At 38.7% G+C, this 23,482-nt stretch overlaps 1 protein-coding gene across 4 annotated transcripts in view; it reads right to left on the reverse strand.

Moving 5' to 3' along the window:
- LOC306853180 (protein diaphanous homolog 2-like) overlaps positions 1-23,482 on the reverse strand; it is a 446,875-nt gene that overhangs the window by 136,273 nt on the left and 287,120 nt on the right. For all 4 annotated transcript variants that reach the window (XM_079390392.1, XM_079390393.1, XM_079390391.1 and 1 more), the window contains one exon: positions 8,866-8,995. In XM_079390392.1, coding sequence (XP_079246518.1) covers positions 8,866-8,995 — 130 coding nt within the window. The remainder of the gene's footprint in view (positions 1-8,865; positions 8,996-23,482) is intronic.

Genomic DNA, 23,482 nt, shown 5'->3' on the forward strand with positions numbered 1-23,482 from the left:
AAGCAACAATTGGAATTGGCTGCATTAAAGGCTGGGAAAAGCATTTCAAAGGATGACCAAGAGTCTGGTGATGTCTATGGGTCACAGACTCACTGCTGTGATTGTGCGCAAGGGAAATGCAACTAAATAATAGCTTTTAATCTTTTATATCTGCCTTATGTTCAACTGTCCCATTACTTATGCTCACATCAATGATTGGGATGAACTCTAAAAGTGCTGTTCCTTTTATTTGGTAAAACATGTATGTGTTGAATCACCCAATAATAAAATGTGACATTCTGTAGTTTTGTCTCATATTCATCTTTTAATCATATTTGCAAATGCCTTGACTCCACAGCCAACAGAGCAATTTTGTCTTTACTGTTCCAATACTTTTTGCCTTGAATATACTAACTATAATATATATATTATAGTTAGTATATTCAAGGATTTCAATGACCTCTCATAAAAAGAACTTTAATAATATTTATAATATTTATCCGCACAGGAGAGATTTGATGTTTCAAAACAAAGGAAAATATATATCGGTATCGGCATTGGCTATCACAATTTTTAACCATCTGCAGGTTCAGGTTTGTGATGTAATACAACAGGTAGAACTGCTGCAAGCATCCATCCACTGTTTTTTTTGTGGGCAGGGAGGTGCAACGGAGCAGCCCAGGAGGGATGAACTCCATGAATAAGTAAAGGGGAAAGTACAATGCCACTCTGATTTCATGGTTGCTCCCCATGTCCCAGCCCTTCCTTGAGACTCAGCACATTTCTTCCTATCCTCCCAGGATGATCAAAACACATTCTAATTAGCACTGCCCTTGATGGAGGTGGATGGTAATGGATGAGACAGGAAAGTCGAGAGCTCCTCTGCCCAGAGGGAAGCTCGGCCTGGGGAGGCAGGCCATGACCGCTTCTGACCTTTACCTGGGCAACATATTTTTTACAGGCCGGCTGGCACAGAGGTATTACGGGATGCAATCATGTGTGTCAGGAAGCAGTGGCTAGTCAACATGGGATTGCTAGCACATATCTCCTATCCAAACATTTTTTTTTAAAGTGAAAACCAAGATTATGTTGCTGAGGTGTATAAAATATTTAACATAATATAAACAAAACCCCTTACGTGGCTCTGTGCTGCCAGAACAGATGAAGAATTGTCATCATGATTATCTTGGAAGATAATGTCAGGTCAAATCAAAATTGACATCAAAATTGCATTCTACAACACCCTTGAGCAATGGATAGATTGCATACAGTAAGAAACTGCACAAGACAGCAGGGGGAGAAAATAAATAAAACCAGACGGATATTGGGAGCATGTAAGACAAACATCCTTCTGAATCACATCAACAGATTCAAGCTAATGCCAAATTGTGACTCAGCTTGAAGGATACACAGGACGATGCAATTAAGATTGATCAGCAAACAGTTGCAGTTTCAATTTAAATTTGTCAAGACAGTATTTGGAATTAGCATAACAATGATGGAATACAGGACAGTTAACTTTGGGCAAAAGCGGAAGTATTGTATAATGTGATCAAAGCTGAGGTCAGATCAAAAGAGCTCAACAATAAGGATGATCCGCTGGCCCACAGCCAGTTGACAGAACTGTTACATGCCCTACTTTGCCAGTGCTGTGTAAAAGATTAGCCCTTATTTTAATTGAGCTTTTAGGGAATCTATTCTCAAGATTCAATATTGATATTTACATGATTAATCGATATTAATCAAAACGTCCAATTTATACCTTAACGATACCTCATTAACGACTTGTCCAGCAAGCATTAAAATCAGTACGTTATCTCTTAACAATTCAGTTTTATTCCCCGTGGCCACAGTAATAACACAGAATTGATTAGGTAAATTTTGAGCATAGGTAACGTGATCTTTGGCAAATAGTTTAAGACTTGGAAATCACACAGCACCAGACAAAGATTTCTTAATAAACCAAAGTTTATTTGCTACTCTACAACACTACTAAGCTAGCATAACACAAAACATAATGCGTAACACACAAACACACACATTGCAGGCAATGAACTTGAAGAAAGCTTAAACCAGCACTCTTTTGCTAGTTACTGAAAACTTTGCCCTGAGGCAATTTCAAACAGAAAACTTGTCTCTGCTCTTAAATTACTTCAAACAGTTTCCAGCAGAATTAAGAAGATTTGTTTGATAGTACTTGCTTTAAGTTGAGTTTCCGTCCCTTTCCTGGTTGAGGGAACCCCGGGTGCGGATTGGCTACTGAAATCGCTGTTGCATGATGTCACTAAGGATGCCCTCTTGCAATTGGTTGGTTTCTCTGTGACGTGATGACGCTCTTAGGAAGTCTGTTTCAGTTCTTACGGCTTCAGATGTTAAAGTTTCTTTAGAAGTTTTACTAGGTCTTGATAGTTGTTCAATGCTCGGCCAGATGTTAATGGCTGGAAGCGCTTAACAGTGCGATCAGAGCAGGAACCGAAGTTTCAAACAGCGCGCGAGCAAGCAAAGAGAGCACTCACCAAAGTTGGGTCTCTGTCTTTTAACGGGCAGACTTCAGTCCACCCTTTTGCTGTTTGATCCGATCACAAGTGTCTCTGTAGGGCGGAGCCCCGCCCGGCTCAGTTTTCCGTGCATAAATCCGTTATTGCATTATTTAATAAAATAAAGAGCATATCCTAGCAGATTCCTATAAGTGTTTTAATCATACATTATGATGAGAAAGGTCAATTTCCATCTACACCAAATTATTGCTGACACAACTAGCTTTCATTCGAAATCAAACACCAAGTATTTTGCATACCCAAAGTACATATATCAATTTTATCTATTACGCGGTTAAGGCATAGATTAAACGATCCTTAATTCTAAATAATCACACCAAGCATGTGAAACTAAACAATAGTGATCGGGAAAAATTAGACATCAAAAGATTACAACAATACCATAGATTCCAATAACACAGCAAGCTTAATTTCATGAAATACAACCTGAATATATATTGCAAGTATATTGTATATATTGCTTTTGAGTATATTGCTTTAATAGCAGGAACAATTATAATTTGTTCTTTTTGGAATCCTTAAGCAAGATTTGAGTCTTTTGAGAAGAAAAGGCGCGTTTACTTTGGAATGTGAGGAAAAGTTTGTGAAGATATGGAGATTTCCTTAGCTCGGATGTCGGTTGTAAAACCGTCTCTCCTGGTTGATAACATCATTGAATTTATGCGTTAATGGTCAGGAGATATCCGGGAGGGTTAGTGCTGGAGCCTTTCCAGACACCAAGGTCTTCGTCCTGTTTCTGGTTGAATTATGCTTAAGTGATAAGAAACAATTGTGAAGTCCTGTTTTAAATACATTCCAGATTTTTCCACACATATGTCGTGTGTTTTAGGGGTCTCGTGAGACGTTAAGGAGAGCAGAGCAGGATGCTTGGGAGCGGTGCTGGTCGTTAATTAATTTTACGGCCACAGATAGTGAAAAGAGCAACTTCCTCCGGAATGTGTTGTCCTGTTAATAGGTGTGTGTGTGTGTGTCTTCTTATAATCTGACAAGGTTCTACACTGTGTTGTTGTACATCATGCATTTGGTAAATGTTTGGTTTTCTCTGATGTACTCAGCATTGCTGCAGCAAATTGTACCAATTTAAACTTGTCACCAAGGTAATGTTACAAAGCTGGCAAACATAATTAGGCTTTGTTGAAATGGCAATAATGACTTGTGACATTCATCATCAGAATGTGTCATTTAGAATGCACCGACAATTATAAACCAATCAGTAATGTTTTGAATTGCCATCAATTTCCAGCTGTCATCATAGCTGTATACTTTATAGCTAGGCATTTCAACAAATTAATTAATTAAATTATTTGTAATATCTATCTATCTATCTCTTTTGATTTCCTGGACTCTTTCTGTTCCAGTATCTTTGTGGAGATTTGATGGTTTGGGACTGAGGGAAAAGTATTCTGCAGTCACCAATCAAGGAGGAACTGAACGGTGACAATAACTTTCTCAAGCAATTCAGGCAGAACTGATTGCTCTTTTCAATCAAGTATATAAAGAGTGCCAGTTCCAACATTTGTAGATGGATATGTGATTATTAAATGTGTGTGTGCAACCTTTTGGAACAGATCTTGATGCAACAGGAAGAAATCACCTGATTTGGTCTTCCCTCATGCGTGTCGGGACAAAGTACACTACCCAAGCGTAGAGATCAGGCAAGAACATGGGACATGTGTTGGGAAGCTTATCAGAACTACATACATTGAGAGGACCATGAGAAGATCCTGGTGTATGATCAGAGTATGTGAGCTTTACACAAAGCTCAAACGGCAGAGACCAGCAGGGTGTAATTCCGTGTGCTCCTGTGGGCACGGGCAGACTGGGACAAGATAGGGTTTGCAGCGCACCATTGCTCGTGTTCTGGTGTGCAACTCTGCCCACCTAAAAAAAAGCCACTTTGATGGGGAGACGGGGATAAAGTGGAGGAAGTATTATTCTTAAGAGACAAAAATGTACTGTTCTTTGTGAGAAATATGGAGTGAGAGACAAAAAAAGAGACAGAAAGCCCAAAGGTTACTTCTGAGCCGCACAGAGGAGGGTTAAAAAGAAAAGCAAGAACTTAAGAAAAGAGAGGTAGCAGGAATTGCAGAGCATGAGAGGTGGTGTCTAAATGCGGCTCAGGGTTAAGGTGAGCTGTGCTACCATGTTAAAAAGTAGAAAAAAATTCATGTTCTCTCACCACTTTGACATGAACAGAAAGGTCTCGAAAAGATCATTAGCGAAAACTAAATTATTCATTCATGACTGCTTCAACACTTAACCAGGTGGGACATCTGTATGCATTACATGTAAGACTGCCAGATAAGGCCTAAAAATTTATTTAAAATGCTATGTAAGATTTATTTTTCACAGAATTTCATTTTCAGCATTTGTTTGCCATTAAGCATAATTAGCTTTGATGAAATGGTCAAAAGTTAATATTTACAGTGTACGGGAATCAGTTAACACAGTGTGTAATATATAACTCATTGTGTTATATATAAATAAAATTAGAATTTACACTTTAAAATTCACACTTTAAAATGCATCATAAATTGAGTTATTAATAAAACAGTGGCATTCTTTAAACAGCGACTTTCTTTAAAATTCATAGTAATTAACAACACATATATAGCGGCGCAGCTTTTTTTTGCTGCAAGATTCTGACACCGGCTTACAGTGGCATTCACTCTAATGAAATAAATCAGAGCCACAAACTGCTTAACTCATTCCAAATTAGATAAAGACCATGCACAAAGAACTGATTCTCTCTGAAATGTGTCTCTTCAAAAAATTAAGCTTGTGCATTCAGCCATCTACCTTGACAAAGATACAGCTGGTCTATTCAACAGTGACCGCATCCTTCACAACAAAGCACTAAATTACTTTTATTAGATTAGATAAGCAATTAGGTAACTAACAAAGTAAATAAAGCTCATGGGCTTCAACCAAACAGTTCCAAATGGAATTAAAGACAAATTAGCTTATTGACAGGAGAAATTACGCCACTGCCGGGATAAGCATGCCTGTATTTTTTTTTTCCCCTGACAGAGATGAACACAGACAGACATTGCGAGTGACAATAATACGGGAGATTATTGCATTCACTGAGGGTCTTCATTTTCAAATCTGTTTGAAATGAATGAGAGTTAAGAAACCAGATATTTAAATTCGCTGAAATCTCCCTCAGCATAGTGGGAAGCACTAAAGCTCTTAATCACTGCAAGCCATAATAAGAATCCATTCCACAATGTCAGAATGGCTGTGTGAGACGCCACCATCCCTGCTAAGCTACCTCCCCATTTGGACTCTTAACCTTTCCTGTCAGCCATACTGTGGAGCATATGGGCCCCTTGCGCTTCATTATAGTTCCTTCATCAACCCTCAGAACTGCTTTGCACCATTCTAATGAAACTTGTCTATTCATGGCGTTGGAAACGGCTGGATTTACACATAGCAGAAGGATTAAGAAAGGCTCTTTGGCCATTAACTAGTTTTATTTCATTCTCTGCAAAAACTCTAATTATAGTCTGCGGGGCCAATTGCGTCCAGTCTCCTGGGTTGATCTCTGTAACATTAGTTCATCTAATTCAAGCCATAAAAAGCCTCAAAGCTCAAGGCTTAAAAGAAGACCACTGGAGAAAACCAATAAAGGATTTGTTGAACACTATAAAACAGCGTGATTTAGCTAGACGGAGTGAGGTATATATGAGGGTAAATATCTGAAGGTCACACCTGACAGAGCCCCATATTTTTCAAGAGGACGCTGCTGATATCTGCAGATCAGGGGTGATAATGTCTTCACAAAACAAAGCTGGGTGTTCAATTAACCAGGCTTAGCACATTTAAAGGGAATTCTGTTTGATTAAACATGATAATAGCTTATGGGTGGGAAGAAATAAAAGGATAGACTTCTGGATAAAAATAAAGCGCATCTTTATCTTGCCTGAAACAAACATGCAGCTAAACTGAATTACATGGCATTATCACCAAGCCTTCCAAACTGACAGCAATAACGCCATCACAAACATGCCAGAAAATTGAGTCATTTAACTAAAATATTACATTGTGCTTTAACAGCAAGCAGACAGAAAAGGTTGAAAGAATTGAATTCCTTATAAAAATCACTTTATTTTCTATCAACAAGAACATTCTGTGCTGAATGGATGCTCTACATTTAACTAAAGTACGGCTATTGTAGCGGCCATTGTGAAATTCTCTGCAAAAAAAAAAACAAAAAAAACAAACGCTGCAACTATCATCAAGGATAACCCTCTGTTCTAACACTTATTTGTATGCAGTTTACAGGGAGAAAAAAAACAAAAAAAAACAAATCACCTCATCAACTCATATGACTTACAGTAATTTTCATGATGTCAAGCACTGCAACTGTATTAGTGTCCTGATATAACTGGAGGTTTAGTCACGTAATATGCTACACAATACTGCTAAGGCCATGTAGGATATCACAGACCGAATCAGACAAAGTTAATATTCGATCAGAACATCGAAACATGAGAAGCTGAGATTCCACAGAGAGGCCACAAGAAAACAGGACAAGGTTGTAAATTAGATTCCTAGCTCCAACTAGTCTGAAGCAAGCAAACTAACCAGCAAGCCTCTTTCACAGAACAGCTTACAACCTAGAGACAAAAGAACACTTATTGATAATTCCAATTCAGGAAGGAGACTGTCAAATTTGGGGCAAATAACCAAGACTGATGGTCAAAGAGATGGCCATCACATGTTCCGCGATTGAATTCACGAGCTTCCTTAGACTGACTTCTCCCCCACATAGAAGACAGACCAAACCAAAATTCCTTTGTCTAAAGAACATGCCTTCATTCTCCATAGAACTACACAAAGACTTTCTTTTTTATATGCACATAAAATCATCCTAAGAGGACATTTCTATGCAGAACCCCATATTATGTTTGTAACCCACATATTAGACTATCATGTTTTAATCAAATATTATGTATGTCTTTTTAATCATTATTGAATAGCTGAAGGATTCATATGCGTGTTTGGTATGTATGAGTTTGAAAAATCATGCTTTAAATGTGTCTTCCAATCAATTCTTTGTCAAATGCATCATAGTCTTGTTATAGAAATCATGTTCAAAAGTATAATTTGCAAGAGCCTGTAATGTTCGGACCTCGGACTGAACAGATAACATGTTGATTTATTAGTTGGCTGGAGGAACAGAGTAACACCCCAAGCAAGGACAGTATCTAATTGGTCAAGACGTCCAGATGGGACGGTCTGAAAGCCGAGTTTAAAAACTCAGGACACCATCAAACTCTCTCTTAGTCACTCTCTCTCCTCTTCTTCTCTTTTGCCACCGCGTTTTGATGCTGCTCTTTGAGCGTGCTCTGGCCCACGTGCCAGCTGCTACCACAATGAGAAGAAAACCACCTAGTCTCATTACCTCCTTGTATTTTTATTCTTTTACTTTAGTTTCTTTTCAAAGTTCAGCTTCAACTGCGCTCGCTTCAAACTTCAACCAGACCAACTCCGCATTTTCAGCCAACGCCCATGACCTCACTTCAAAGACTATTGAACTTCCAGCCAATCAGCAACTTCGGGGAACCCCCTGTCTGCAACGACTACGACACAAAGGAAACCCCTTAACACAGGCAATGCAAGCAAGTACCTCCAGGTTCTAACTGAACTGGTGTCTTTAATATAAATTTTAGCCTCATTGAGAAACTGAAAGCGAGGGTTAAATAAGTGATTGATGGTTGTTCGGGTCTATGCAATTGAACATATTGCTGTAAACTTGGGATTTCACATTTCCATTCTCTTAAACTCATCCTTTCCTTACTTTCTCTCTTTCTGCAACGTGTGAATGCTTGTGTTCATGTGTTAGATTAGTTTGTCTTAGGTTTATATAAATAAAATCTGATTTATATTCAAAAGAGAAGTATCTTGTGTTTTGTGCTCACAAGTTAATGTCTTAATCTGCCGATCTTGTTACAGTGCTATTAAATAGTGTTTTCACTATATTTTGGATTTTAATATCCAGTGCAGAGTTTGTTATACGACTCGTTCAGTGATCAGCTGTAAAACAGTGATTCTGTTCAAATTCCCTATAAAATCATAAATTATTCCCTTTGAGCTAAATTAAACTATTTGCTTTAAATTACATATTAATATTAAGTTTTTATTACGTTACAGCCATAAATGCAAATGTAATCAGACAAATAACCAGAATAATTATTTACAACAATTATATTGTGCTCCATTTAAGAAATCCTATAAAAGCAAGCATCCATGTTCATATAAACATACTGCCATTTGATAAAATCAAATTAAATAAATTAAACAAAAATATATATATTCTTACCCTTGCTGGCACTTTCAACATGCTCAAGCTCATCAGGGAACTTCAGGACCTCAGGATACTTTTCTTCACATTTCTCGGCCAGAAAGTGCAGAAGAGTTGTATTCTGGTCTGTTGACTTGGTGTCACGAAGCTGCAGAGAAAAGATTTAGAAATGAGTCATGAAATTGCAGGTAATATAGTAATTTTAATGATTAAACATTTAAGAAAACCACAACTTTGAATAAACTATTCATGTACATCAATCAGATACTTAAATATTTATTCAGCTAATTCATTCACACAAGAAGAAAAAATGACAAAATAGCATGTTAGTGATAGATAGGGAGAATGACTGACAGGACAATGATTAGATATGTAAAACTACAGAATGATGGGTAGGTAGAAAGAACGATATATACAATGGCAGAATTATGAAATAACAGAACAATAGAAAGACAGACAGAAAGGCAGAGAGACAGACAGACAGCCAGACAGAGAGACAGACAGACAGACAGACAGATAGACAGACAGACAGACAGACAGACAGAGAGACAGACAGACAGACAGACAGAGAGACAGACAGATAGCATTTGAATATTTCAGCATGCTAGTGTATATCCACAGAGCAACATGTGTTCAGCTGAATCAAAGCAGGATCACATCAATATATTTATGCATCGACAGCACTTCAAGGTGTTTGTGCAGAAATCTGACAAATAGGTGTGTCAATAAAGTTGAAATTGGTTGGAGCAGAGTGCACAGAGGCATATTTTCCCCTGTTTACTTATTCACCACATTTAATTTGAAAAGGAGCTTTTTCCCCCCAAACCACAAGCGTTCTTTGTACAAGATTAAGGTGACATGAAAGAAATGAAATATTTAGATCAATACACTCCACTCACACTCTTGCTGCGGGCTGCTGTAGTATACGCAATAAAATGCCTGAATTTCATTTTAACATCAGTCCATATCAAGGATCAGATAAACTGGACCAGAGTTAAACAACCTACATTAAGTTAGTTAAATAAAATGAAACTGCACCACAGAAATGAAACCTCTTTTGATTAGAACACCACAGCTTAGATTTTTTTTTTTTTTTTTTTTTTAGCTTAAAACATTTATAACACACCTATCTGGTAGAAAACTGATTCCCACGAAAAAGGCACATGTTGTTTTTATAAAGCAAGAACCAAGTTCCCTTGGCGACATAAATCAGTTGCTTGAGAACTATAGATATGATAAACCAAACATGTAGCAGTGTTGCTCTTTCTCTCCCTCTCTCCTCCATTTGGAGGGCCATGGCTGCAGGCCCACATTAAGCAGTGCACTGGGGCTGGGTGACCTCTTCACCCTCTCAGACTCAAACAGATTGTTTGCTGTCAAGCCTAGACTCCAGGAAGGCTGCTTTCACACAGAAGATGGCTGCTGAGTCCCGCAGCAGAGCCGGGGAAGGCAGAATGAATCCTCAAGCTGGACTGCACAGCAGATGTGATATTAACCTTTACACAAACTGATGGCAAACTTACGACAGCTGGCACATTTCCCCGCTACACATAATGTCTCCCATAGATTTTCTCTTACAAAATGTCTCTGCAGATAGAGAGGTGAGGAATTGGTTTTCTTCTGGAAGAATGTGGCAGGTAAAATGAGGTAAATTAATAAATGGATGCAGTCTTTTGCCGCTTCTCTCTTCATAAATTGTAACGTGTGTGTTTGTCTTAAACAAATGAGACAGGAGCATCGGACCAAATGTAATATATAAGTTAAAAGAAAAATAATATCAGGCATTACTATGACACCAATCACATGTGTGATTATTTAAAGGTGGCGTGATGGAAAACAAGATTGTCTAATTTACAAACTGCCAAAATATATAATATACTGTATACTAGTGCTGTCAAATGATTAATCACGATCAATTGCATCCAAAAGTCATTGTTTACATAATATATGTGTGTAATGTGTATATATATATATATATATTAGTGCTGTCAATCAAAAAATGTAATCACTTTAATCACAGTCCTGGACTGTGATTAATTGCAAATTTAAAATACTAGGATTTACCTGCAAATGTGTTGAAATAAAGGAATGCATGACAAACTAGTTTAAGAAAACAGAACCTTTCAAATTTCCGCTAGGTATGAGACATAATCCTTATTATTCTTTTGTTTTAATTCAGCCATTATGAGCCTTTATACTGGCAATAAAACATTTACCAAGCCACATCGCTTCAATCCCAGTACACATTTACCCAACTATTATCAAAAGTATTTCTAAATAAATACAACAAAACATTTACTTGAGACCTTACATGAAGTATTATGATAAAATGCATTATGAAGAAGAATTGGACCAACATTTTTTCCCACGACTGTATTTTCAAAACAGCCCAATTGTGCAGAAAAACAGCGACCCTGGCAACAATAATTCGCTGTAACTTTATCACATACGAGTATACATATCTCTCGCGCACTTCTCTCTCTCTCTCTCTCTCTCGGACACATTCTCTCTCTCTCTTCGCATTCGCTTCACTTGTCTAGCCCGGCGCCTCATAATCACACAATCCCTGCATCCCAATGTGCATACTATCCACCCTATCTTCCCTAAATAGTATTGAAAATTACTAATATCACATGGAATTTAAGATGGATAGTGTGCACTTTGGGACGCCGGCAATGATTACCTTCCACGTTGCGATGGCGTTGGGGTCAAACCTTATCAAAAGATTAATTTGTGTTAAAAAAATATTAACGCGGTAAAATTTTTAGATCGATCGCATGTGTTAACGCTGACAGCCCTAATATATATATATATATATATATATATATATATATATATATATATATATATATATATATATATATATATATATATATATATATACACATATATACATACACACAGACACATTTTGAAAATATATACATGTATTTGCATATATGAATACAGTGTGTGCAGAATTATTAGGCAAGTTGATAGTCTGGTCATATTTTTTTCCCCAAGAACATTTTACCAATTCCAAACTGGCTTTATAGACATAAGTTGTGAGTCGTTCAAAAATTTTCGATATTGATACCTGTCAGGGAACTGTTGTGTGTCTGTCATGTGTTCCTGCCCCTTGTGCCCATATTTGGTTTGTTTCCTGTCCTTGTCATATGTAATCATCAGTTAATTCTTGTCTAGCCGTGTTCGTCTCATTAGCGTGTGTATTTAAGTTCCTGACTGTTGAGTTTCGTGCTGTCTGGTCTACTCGTTACTCCCCGGTGTTCCTGTTGATGTCTGTGTCTTGCCCTGCCTTGTCTTGCCCTGCCTTGATGTCAGTAAAAAGTGTTATTTGAGTTTATATCCTCGTCTGCGTGTTCCTGGTTCCTCCCTCGTGTGTGCACCGTGACAGAAGACCAGACCAAAACAGTAAGCGGCGCCCCTTCACCTTGTTTTGTTTTCCGTTTTTGAAAAGTTTTTGGTTTGTTCCTGTTTTGTTTGTCCCTCGCGGCATGGAAGTCGCCACTCGACATCCCGCTTTAGCCCACTGCAAGTCGGCGTGGGAGTTCGGCAGGATTACCGCGAGTGCCGCGAGTCCGCTGGCCGCGAGCCCTGCAGTCTGACGATCGCGGGAGAAGTTCGCCGTTGTCCGCGGCTCATCCAACCCGCCGATCGCGGGAGATATCCGCCGCTGTCCGCGGCTCCCAACCTCGCCGCTCACACCGAGCCCGCCGTTCGCGGGAGTTCACGCCGCCGTTCGCGGCACACCGAGCCCGTCGTTCGCGGGAGTTCACGCCGCCACCTGCGGTTCACCCAAGTCCGCCGTCCGTGGGGAAAGCCAACCCACCGTCGGCGGCTTCACCGTGCCCGCCGTTCGCGGGAGATCAACGCTGCCGTCCGCGGGGAAAGCCAACCCGCCGTCGGCGGCTCCCCCTGTTCACGCCGCCGTCCGCGGCTCCCCCTGTGCACGCCGCCGGTCCGCCTCTGACTCAATGCCCGCCGGTCCGCCTCTGACTCAATGCCCGCCGGTCCGCCGCTGACTCAAGCCCACCGGATTGCCGCTGACTCAAGCCCACCGGATTGCCGCTGACTCAAGCCTGCCGGTCGCCGATACCCTCTCCGTGGATCAAGTCCACATGTCACGGCCAGGAGAGCCGTGTTTGTGTTCGTTGTGCCCACAGGAACATTTTAAACTTACCTTGTCGTGTCATGTCTTGTCCATGGAGACTCGTCTGGGGCAGGCGGCTCCTTGAGTTGTGGCCATGGAGGCCAGTCGCAGCCGCTTGCCCCCCCTGTCGCAGAAGTGGAGGAGGTCGCTGAGGGACCCTGTGAGGGCCCCTGACTCCTCGTCATGCCCAGAGGAAGACTCAGCTTCCTAGCCAGCCCAGGAGGGCTTCTGGTTCCTGTGGGATGTCTTGTTGTGTTTGTCTGACCCTGGAGGGTTTCATGTCGTGTCTTGTACTGTTTTGTTTGTCTAGCCCCGGAGGGCTCCTGATACCCCCTGGATTCCCCATGGAAATTTTGGGGGGGGGTAGTAGAGCTCTGGGTGGAGTGGGTGGGCCGAAGAAGGATGTCATGGCCACAGTTACCACCTGCCATGGCCTCCTGAGCTCCCTGCTCCGCCATGGGTCCTGTCTGTCTGTTCCGCTCTGGAGGTCCCCGTCCTGTGGTCCGTGTCTGTCCTGAGAGGCCTCCAGAGCGCCCACCCCCCCTCCCCGATGGAACTGTTAAGGCTCGGGACGAGCCTTTCGGGAGGGGGGAGTTATGTCAGGGAACTGTTGTGTGTCTGTCATGTGTTCCTGCCCCTTGTGCCCATATTTGGTTTGTTTCCTGTCCTTGTCATATGTAATCATCAGTTAATTCTTGTCTAGCCGTGTTCGTCTCATTAGCGTGTGTATTTAAGTTCCTGCCTGTTGAGTTTCGTGCTGTCTGGTCTACTCGTTACTCCCCGGTGTTCCTGTTGATGTCTGTGTCTTGCCCTGCCTTGTCTTGCCCTGCCTTGATGTCAGTAAAAAGTGTTATTTGAGTTTATATCCTCGTCTGCGTGTTCCTGGTTCCTCCCTCGTGTGTGCACCGTGACAATACCGATACCTTGACTTCGATACCGGTTCCTGAACGATAACAATTTTATGAAATCAGTTTTAATAAGATTACATTATCTCAAAAAAATATATATTTTTAGCTTGCTGACATTTATACAGACTCAAAGCCTCATCTCCTAAGCCACTGCACAAAGGAACAACATATATCCAATGCAATAAATCAGTGCAAATAATTTTAATAAAGTTTAAATAGTTTTCAGTTTACACATCTGCTAGGCTACGTTTACACTAGAGCGTGTTCGTTTTAAAATGCATAGCTCAGACAGAATCATCATTTCTATTCATTTATTCTAGGCTGTTAAAGACTTCAAGAAATTTAAAATCTTCATCCACTTTCATAAGTGGGTGTTTTATTTTCTTTCACCATATGTTTTAATGTTATTAAATTCTGGTGTAGTATGTCTAATTATTTGAATGCATAAAAACAACTTTATTTAAATTTATTCTTAAAATAGCCTTATGAAATGTTTTATTTTTCCTCAGAAATTCTGTGTTCTGTATCTGGTTTTCAAATGAAGGCATAAAACATTAATTTAATTTATCTTTAAATTATTGAAAATCAAAGTTTATTTATTTTGGCAAACAAAGGGGGTTTACTATTAAAAATTAAAACATGGAAGAAATGTTGTGTGATCATTACAAAAAAAAGACATTTTAATTTTAATAGTAGCAGTATGTACTGCCTGCTGAACAATATTAATATATTTCTGCCGCAGTGTCTTCCAAGTTAAACCGAACCTTTATTTTGACGGGTTGCCGTGAATACCTTACAGTTCTGTGTGGATATGATATGACGCTAGATTTACTCAAATCAAATGGTAAAATGCTCATGAAGTGACTCTCAGAGCAGGTCTGGAGATGTTATTCATGTGTTTATGTCCTCATTTGTGAGGCGGCAGATGCTGAAATCACCGCGAGCGCCACGCGCGCTTCAGTCTGTGTATAGTAAACAAACCGCATGATATAAAGAGCGGACTGCTCCTTACACTTTCGAATTGCTCTCACGGATGTCAAACACTGATCAATCAGCGCCGCGTCGCTTCTAGTCGAACGCACCTGGTGCTGCAGGCTTATTGGCTCACTGACGTTGATGAGATTAACCCCTTGGGTATCGAAATTTGGTACCGAACGACAACACGTTTTTCGATACTCGGTGGCATCGAGGCAATTGGTGCCTAAATTCGATACCCAGCCCTAGCTGTGAGTGACTCTTGAAGGACCAGCAGCAAATCCTCTTGTACCACTGTTTGAAGAATTTATCTTCCAGAATCTGGCAGTAAGTTTTGGGAACTCATTTTAGTTCATCTCCTGTCCTGAAAAGTCTGTCTTGCAGGATTGATTAAAAATGAGCTCCTAAAACTTACTGCCAGATAAATTCTTCAAACAGTGGTACAAGAGGGTGTGATGCTGGTTCTTCAAGATAACCAGCATCACATATATATATATATATATATATATATATATACATATATATATACATATATATATATACATATATATATATATACATATATATATATATATATACATATACATATATATACATATACATATATATACATATACATATACATATATATATATATATATATATATATATATATATATAAAATATACAGTATATTGTATATATATATAAAATATACAGTATATTATACAGTATATAATATGTATATTATATACATATACACACACACACACACACACACACACATACATATATATTCATTCATATACTTTATATTATATATAAATTTATTTAATATATAAACAACATTTTTTAAATATATATATGCATGCTGTATATTAAATATATACAGTACACACGTGTAAACAAAAACTTTTATGCTGGATGCAATTAGTCGCTATTAATCTTTTGACAGCACTGATATATATACATGATGTATTTTTTATATTATTAGTTATATTTGCAGCTTTTTAAATAATGTTTAATTAAACAATAAAAAATGTGGCAATTTTTTAAATAAAATTACATTTTAAATTTAATTAAATTATTTAATAATTAAATAAAATACAAAGTTGTGATTAAAATAAATAAAATAAATAAACAACACAAAATGAGTAGAATATATAGAAATGCTTGACTACAGAAATATATAGAGATTTCTGACTATGATCAGAAATGTTGCCTCTCTCACAGGTAATAATTGCCTTATTGTATTTCATAACCCCACCAATCATCTAAGAGCTTGCCAGACTGACAAAGTGCTTACGGTGTTGTTTGTAAAAGTGAAGGTGGAAAACGGTTATGTAAATCTAAATTGTTTTTGGCGCAATAAACCTTGACTAACATCTACACACCTGACTATCAGGCTGTCAACGTTGACAGAATCCCTCGCCGGCCAGCTGCTGGGTCGTGAGTGGATGCTGATGTTTCATTTAATAGCAGGCAGAGATGAGATAAGCCTCCTCTGCCCGAACAGCTGACAGGAGTCTCTCCCCCCCGCTGCATTCCATTACGGCCCATCCCGCGTACATGGCCCATCTTCCCTAATGATCTGGGATTAGTTAAATGATATGCACACCGAAGGATTCATTTATCATTTTGAGATGCAAACAAAGGCGATATATTAATCTAAGCACATTGTGACGTATAATTACCTATTCAAAAGGGTCTCAGAGATCAATAAAGCTTTTAGCCCTGCAAGGCCTTTGTATCCTTTGCAAAGTGAGAAAGCCTTCCTGAGATTATAAAGCAATTGTTTCCAGGTAGGATGAATTGCTGTGAGCTCAGACTGGAGGAGTCACAATTGATTAATCCATTAGGAAAGCATAATTTACCCCCTTGCTTTACAGCCCGTTTAGTGGTATTTATCTATTTATCAGAGAGCACGACTGCACACTTTTCCACATCGGCCACACTAGAGGAATCCCAGCAAAAAATTCCAGCAAATAATCCGTGAATTATTATCGGAATTTCCTGTGGAGTGTTTTCATTTGAAAATGCCACTGTGTTCCAGCATGCATTAGATAAATCGCTTCCAATTTCTCCCTGAGAGATTGGCAATAAATGAGAGCAGACATAGAGACATGCCTCAGCTGCAATCTCCAATATAATACAACACACGCAGCACCTCACAGAGCAGCACCTCGCCGCTAAAGATGAAGCTAGGAAAACAAATGAAAAAAAACATAACAAAACCAGATCCTAAATGCTGGTTTATTTTCTTCTGGAATGACCCTTTCTTCTACGCAGCTGGTTGTCTAAAATCAATATTGGTTCACAAGGATTGGAACAAAAAACAGAGCATGGAAAAACAACAAGAAATCTAAGCAAACAAACACGGAGGTCTTTCTTTTCACTTTAACCGATATCGAACCCATGCAGTGCTCGCACGCCGTCGGTGAGGAGCGCGACATTCGCTGCTGTTTCTGTGGAAGCTGTTGTTTTGTGCGCATTAGTAACGCTCCTCTGACTGGCCGTGTGTGCACATTCACAATAAATATGGGCTGAATTTAAAGTCGGCACCTTTGCAAATTATCTTCAGTTTGATCTACCGATGCCTTCCTGCATGTGGATTAAAAAACACGCTATAGTTAAGGTGGAAGTAATTGTGAATGTTCTAGTGCAGATATCAAAACGGGGAAAGTTGCTCTTGCGCTGCCGACACTGCATCCGAATCCTAATGTTGTTTTCTTTATTTAAACAGAATTAAGTTTTGCACCCGCTCAGCCACGGGGTGTTTACCAATCAGCCAGCACTGAGCTGCTAATGTGCAGAACAGCGACAGAGCAGGCGGAGAGATAATGCACTTTAAAGGCTTTGCCATCCGACGCTGACGACCTCAGCATGCGTAACTGCATGCCTGCCTCCTCTGATTTCCACAGCTATCACAGGAAACAAGCCACACACAGTCTATGTCTTTTAAGAGGGGGAAAAAAACCTCAACCTCAAAAAAAGAAAACACTCCCTTCAAACTTCCTACATGTTAACTAACTTCGTTCTAGTTTTCCTTGTTTGCTATTTGAAGTTGTAAAATATACCATTATCCTCATGAGGCCACCATCAGGTTGAAACTAATAAGCCTGACCCAGTCTTATTTTAGTACCAGATATTGGAGTTTTTTATTTATATTTTGAAAGAGTTTTTTATATTTTCTTTTTTAAAGTCATTTTGTTGTTTTGTCATTTTAGTAGTTAGTTTTTTATTAATTTATATTTCAGTTATTGTTTTATTATAGTACAAAATGTTTTTGGGGTATTTTAGTACATCAATTAAAAATTTGAAATGTTGGCAACTAGTCGAAATAGTTTTTCAGCTAGTTAAAGTTTTTCATGTTTTATTTCAGTTAACACTTCTATTATTATTATTATCATCATCATGATTATTATTTTTATTTTGTAATAGTTTTAGTCAACTATAATAACCCTGGCTTGACCTGAGTTCTTATATCAGTAGCGCATTAAACAGTTCATAATTGAAAATAATTGTATCTTAATTTTTGTATTCTTTACTCTATTTCAGTCAACAGAACTCAGAAAAAAAATATATTTTTGTAATTTACACTCAATTAAAAACCATCTGTGCAGAGCCATTTCCTCCTTTTAGCTTTGCCAGAGCATTTTTGAACACATTTAAAATGTTGTTTTATGTTATGTTAAGAATATCCTGACAAGAACATATTTCTCAAGTTATTAAACTGCATTTTTCATGCCTGAAACTGGAACACTAAAAATAGAAGGAGCTTCTAAACTTCAGAATAGGTCATTTTCACTACATCATGACAAATGCAACTTTCAGACCGATGCCACATATGAATTTGGGGGAAACAAATGAAATACATTTTCAGGCTCTGCAAAGAAATTGATTTTTGAATTGCATTAGTTATTTATATCTCATGCCATTAAATCGTATTACTGAACTCTTTGGTGCTCACTGCTCCAGTGTACATTAACTAAAAAAAGGCTGTTTTGCACCTTGAAGCTGTGGAATATGACAGTCCTCCAGTGATGTTGAAAGATTTAAGTGGCAGTTATTATTGCCAGACTTTCAGTGCTAATCACATCAGCCTAATGGCCAGTGAAGGGAATACCAAAATGAGGGCGAATATGTAATGACTTGCGCGAAATCCGAGGCTGCAATAATTGACATGGACATGCGAGGAACATTATATTGGTCTCATTTTCAATGGCCATGTAATAGCAAGGTTCATTTCACGAGAGCCCGAATAATGTCCTGAAAATTACCAGCAATCCAACCACAAGAGTTTTTGTGAATGGCATTTTCAATTGATGCTCAATCTTTCTGTGAATAATATGTTTAAAGATTCAGATATTTATTGGCTGCGGTCGGACCTCTCGTCTTCATAATTTGACAATAAAGACACCTTGGTGGCAACAGACAACACTCCTGTGGATTATAACAAGGTTGGCAGGAGTAACTTCTGCAAAAGTCTGCCAGTTTTAACCGCTGCCACTCACTGTTCGAAACCATGTGACAAGTACCACACAAAAGAAATACACGGGAATGAATGACAGGGGCATGTTAAATCAATCTCATGTGAAGAATCACCAAGGGACGGGTGGGTTGGAACGGGAATAGAGAGGGAGGGCAAGTGTGAGTGTCTGCCGGTGTCTCTACGTCAGTGCACCAGCAACTTGTTCCGTAATCATTCCCCACTGCGACTGCACTGCTGCTGGAGACGCATGCTGAGAGAGCTAATTAGCACGGCCCTCCACACTGTGTCCGTTCCCCCTCACACACCCCGCAGCCAAGCTTCCCCACATCCCTTTCACACGTGTGAGGACACTCACACTTTCATTAGATGGGGATCAATCATCTGCTCACATTGGGTAATCACAATTTAATTTCATGCATTTCAAATTTTAATTTGTTTATTATTATGCCCCAAACTGTCATTACAGAAAGCTGCTACTGTGCAGGTTTGTTTTCATCTGCCAAGTAAGATCGGCACTATGCAGAGAGAAAGAGACGAAATATCTGGGTACATTCTCCACGCCATGAAGGAGCAGACGTCTGAGGTCTAAGGTTTGTATGATTCAGCTCATGGAAAAATGACAAACAAATGCTCTGTGCCAAAACATAGTGAGCTGCCTACAGAAGCAGTATTTTAAGACACCATCACAGGCATGCTTCTGATGCAAAGTGACCCAGAAGGTAGGCTACTTAATCATACTGCCTACAAAAGATACTTTTTGAACCAAAAAATCAATCGTGTGTGTGTGTGTGGGGGGGGGGGGCGTTATTATGAGTACTCAAGCATTTAAATACGCAAAAAAAAAGAAAATCATGATATGAGCCTCTAAACCAACACACAATAACATTGTTCATTATTACACATTGTATTTATTATAAGTGTGCACTGCAGTTTAAATGCTCAAGCTCTTTGAAGTCACTCTGATTGGCTGTCAATGTTTTTCATCAGCTGGAGGAAAAAAAAAAAAAAAAAAGATTTCAACAAAATTGTTCCTCTCGGTCTTCATTGTTATATCTGTGTTGTGGAATAACCTATTCTTTTAGAATTAGAATTAATATTAAAACTTTATCATTATAATTATTCTATAATTTGCTTCCTTGGCATGAACAACCCTTTAGAAGATATCTTCCAAGGCTTAGGTTTTAAAACAAGTGAATGTGTCTGTATTTATATCCTGTAAGGGAAAGAGGGTGAATAAAAGATAAATAGAGGGCAAAAAAATGGAAGAAGCATTGACTCTTTACAGAGGTTTAAGGTGATTAACCAGTCATTAATTTTATCTGACAAAACTGTGAGCTGATTAGCACAGTGAGGTGAAAGCTATTGACATAATAGAAGCAGAGCACGGGGAAGGCAGATATGCAGCCAACAATTCTGCAAACAGTGGACAACACAGTAAGGAGTCCCACTGAGAGAGAAAGAGAGAGATTTCTATCAAATTAGTGAAGCAGACATTCTTTGGCACGTACCACATCAGTTATGTCAGCTTCTCTGGTAATCTTGTTCGAAACTGAATAATCTAATTTGCTTTAAGTTATGATGTTCCACTAATTTTCCAGTCAAGGCACTTCCATTTTGTTACTCCCATGCCTTGTTCCTCTTGCTCTTCTATGTCTCTGTGATTACGCTGATGTTCGTTACATTTCCACAGAGTCCAGACATTGATGAATCAGTGATTTCTCTCAACAATAGTGTTTCCAGAGGGGTTCTTTCAGAGAAGTGGCCAGGGAAAAGGCATAGTGAGCAAAAGTGAACCACCTTAGAGAGGCTTCTATTTGGAACTAAAGTAAGTAAAGTAAGTATCTAAGAAAAAATGTGAAACACAAAGGGGCTTGGCAGAACTGAAGAAGGAACTGAAGGTACGGTTGGAATTGTCGGCTGATATCAAGAAAAAAAAATCAATTTTGCAAACCATATCTCTCTACTTTGACAAACCTCAAATAATTATTCATATTTTAGAGCTGTCAGAACACGTTGATGGAAACTGAATATGTATGTCATTCACATGAATGAGAAAAATTAACCATGGGTTATTCAAAATGTCTAAACTCCAGGGAGTAACAGAATGTAAATACATATAAATATAAATGTATTTCATTAAGATTATTAGATTTTTTTTTAAATAATAAGTTATAATAAGGAATATAATAATAATAATAATATAATAATATATACTTATTTTTAATCATTTATTTTATTATTTATAATTTAAAATGTTAATAGCAATAGCATTAATTAAAAAAAAAATAACTATTACTTAAATACTTAAATGTATATAAAAAATAATGTATAAAATAATGTATAAAAAATTATACATTTCAAATTCACATAATTACAAAAACAAAAAATGACTGATATCAGTGTATCACTATCAGGTTGTACAATAAAGAGTGGAAGATCCAGGGAGTCACTGTATTGTGGCAGCCTGGCTCTGAACATTGTGCACAGGGAAGATCAGTCTCAGCAAAGCAGAGATGTGATCCTGGATTATGGCAGAAGCGATGAGGCACAGCAGGCATCAGGTGCCCCTCATCACATGCTGCCAGAGAGGCTTGTTGTGTTACCTCTTGGCCACCCGTTTCTGTCATGAGTCTGGACTTGGGTTGCCAATAAGAAAGCCTAGACGACCAATTTGAAAATGTCATTTACAAGCACAGCCCACACTGTTGTCAGGATAAGCATGGTGAGTCATAGCCTTCGAAATATTCATGGTGCTAAAGCTATTACATTCCTAATTGAATTGTTCCCTCACTGTGATAATGCAAAGGGGCTTTTCTGTACCGATACTATAATTTATATTCAACCAATGTTTCAGAAGAATCTCTTTATGAGGATACTTTCAAAGTTAATGTGTGAAATTGGTTCTTTTTCCATAGAGGGACAATGTCAGTGTGTCTGAAGGTGCTCAGTGATTTAAAACTGTATTCTTAACAAAGATATAAAGATGAAAAGTGATAGAGAAATAGAGAAAGATGACCTGTCTAGTTAGTATACTTGAACGTACCCAATCGGCCCGTTTCAATATTCGTTGAAGCATGTTGAGGAGTTCCACAGAATAACAATCATCCTCCATCGAGACATTCGAAAGATATAAATTCTCAAGAACAATTAGCTAATAACAGACATGAGAGGCAACAGGGACCAAAGAAATCTCAGACCACCTAAAGGACTGTAATCTCTGATTGCTCAATTACACATTTTGCCAAAGGACCTTCAGTTTACAGGCATTGATTGTACATAGATCTTTGTAGCAGTAATTTGTGTTTTTTTTTTGTCAAGGAAACTATGGGAAAGTCACACTTCAGCACACAGCAGCTGAGGGGCATGGCAGAAGAAAGAGATACCGAGACGCTGCTGGCGACTGGCGTATTTTGCCTACCAATGGCAGACAGCCTGGACTGGAACGGTAGCCAATAGACTAATCTAAAAGCTCAGAGCCTGCCATGAGGCAAGTTTGCTTAGTAAGAATGACAAGTGAAAATCAGAGAGCCTCAGGCTACACCTCTGGCAGTTTTGGGGTGGGGAGTGAGGTAGCTCAGGGAGTTCATTTGTCCGTGAGCTCACCATCCATGCCAGACCTGTGAGAAAGACAACTGGTGCTGGGAGAATCTCTAACAAGCTGAGAAATGACGAAGAGACGCCGTGAACATATATGAGGGAGCCTAGTATATTACACTTTCTTCTCTTCAATCTACAAATTGTCAACATACAGAACTGAAATTACAAAGAGGTGCCAACTGAACACATTCAATCTGCTTAAAGTGAAAAGATTATAAAACACTGCCAAAAAAAAAAAAGGCAAAATAAAGGTTCACTCTTTAAAAACTCTTCTGACATCTCTACTGGAAAGTATCATGCTTAAAGAACCCCAAAAAGCAGAGAGCAAATCCAGATTTAATGAATATTGTCTGTAATTTAACACCTTTTCATGCTTGTAGCTTTGAAAGGGGCTTTGCTGTGGAGTAAGCCTTTTCCCACATGGTTGATTTCATTTGAAGTTGCCATAATCTTTGTGTGCATTCCTCGGAGTCTACCTTTCCTGAAATATGTCAGATGTTCGCTACAGAAGTTACTTTTTTGAATAGTATGTGA

Source organism: Barbus barbus (assembly GCF_936440315.1).
Source record: "Barbus barbus genome assembly, chromosome: 33".
Lineage (NCBI taxonomy): Eukaryota > Metazoa > Chordata > Actinopteri > Cypriniformes > Cyprinidae > Barbus > Barbus barbus.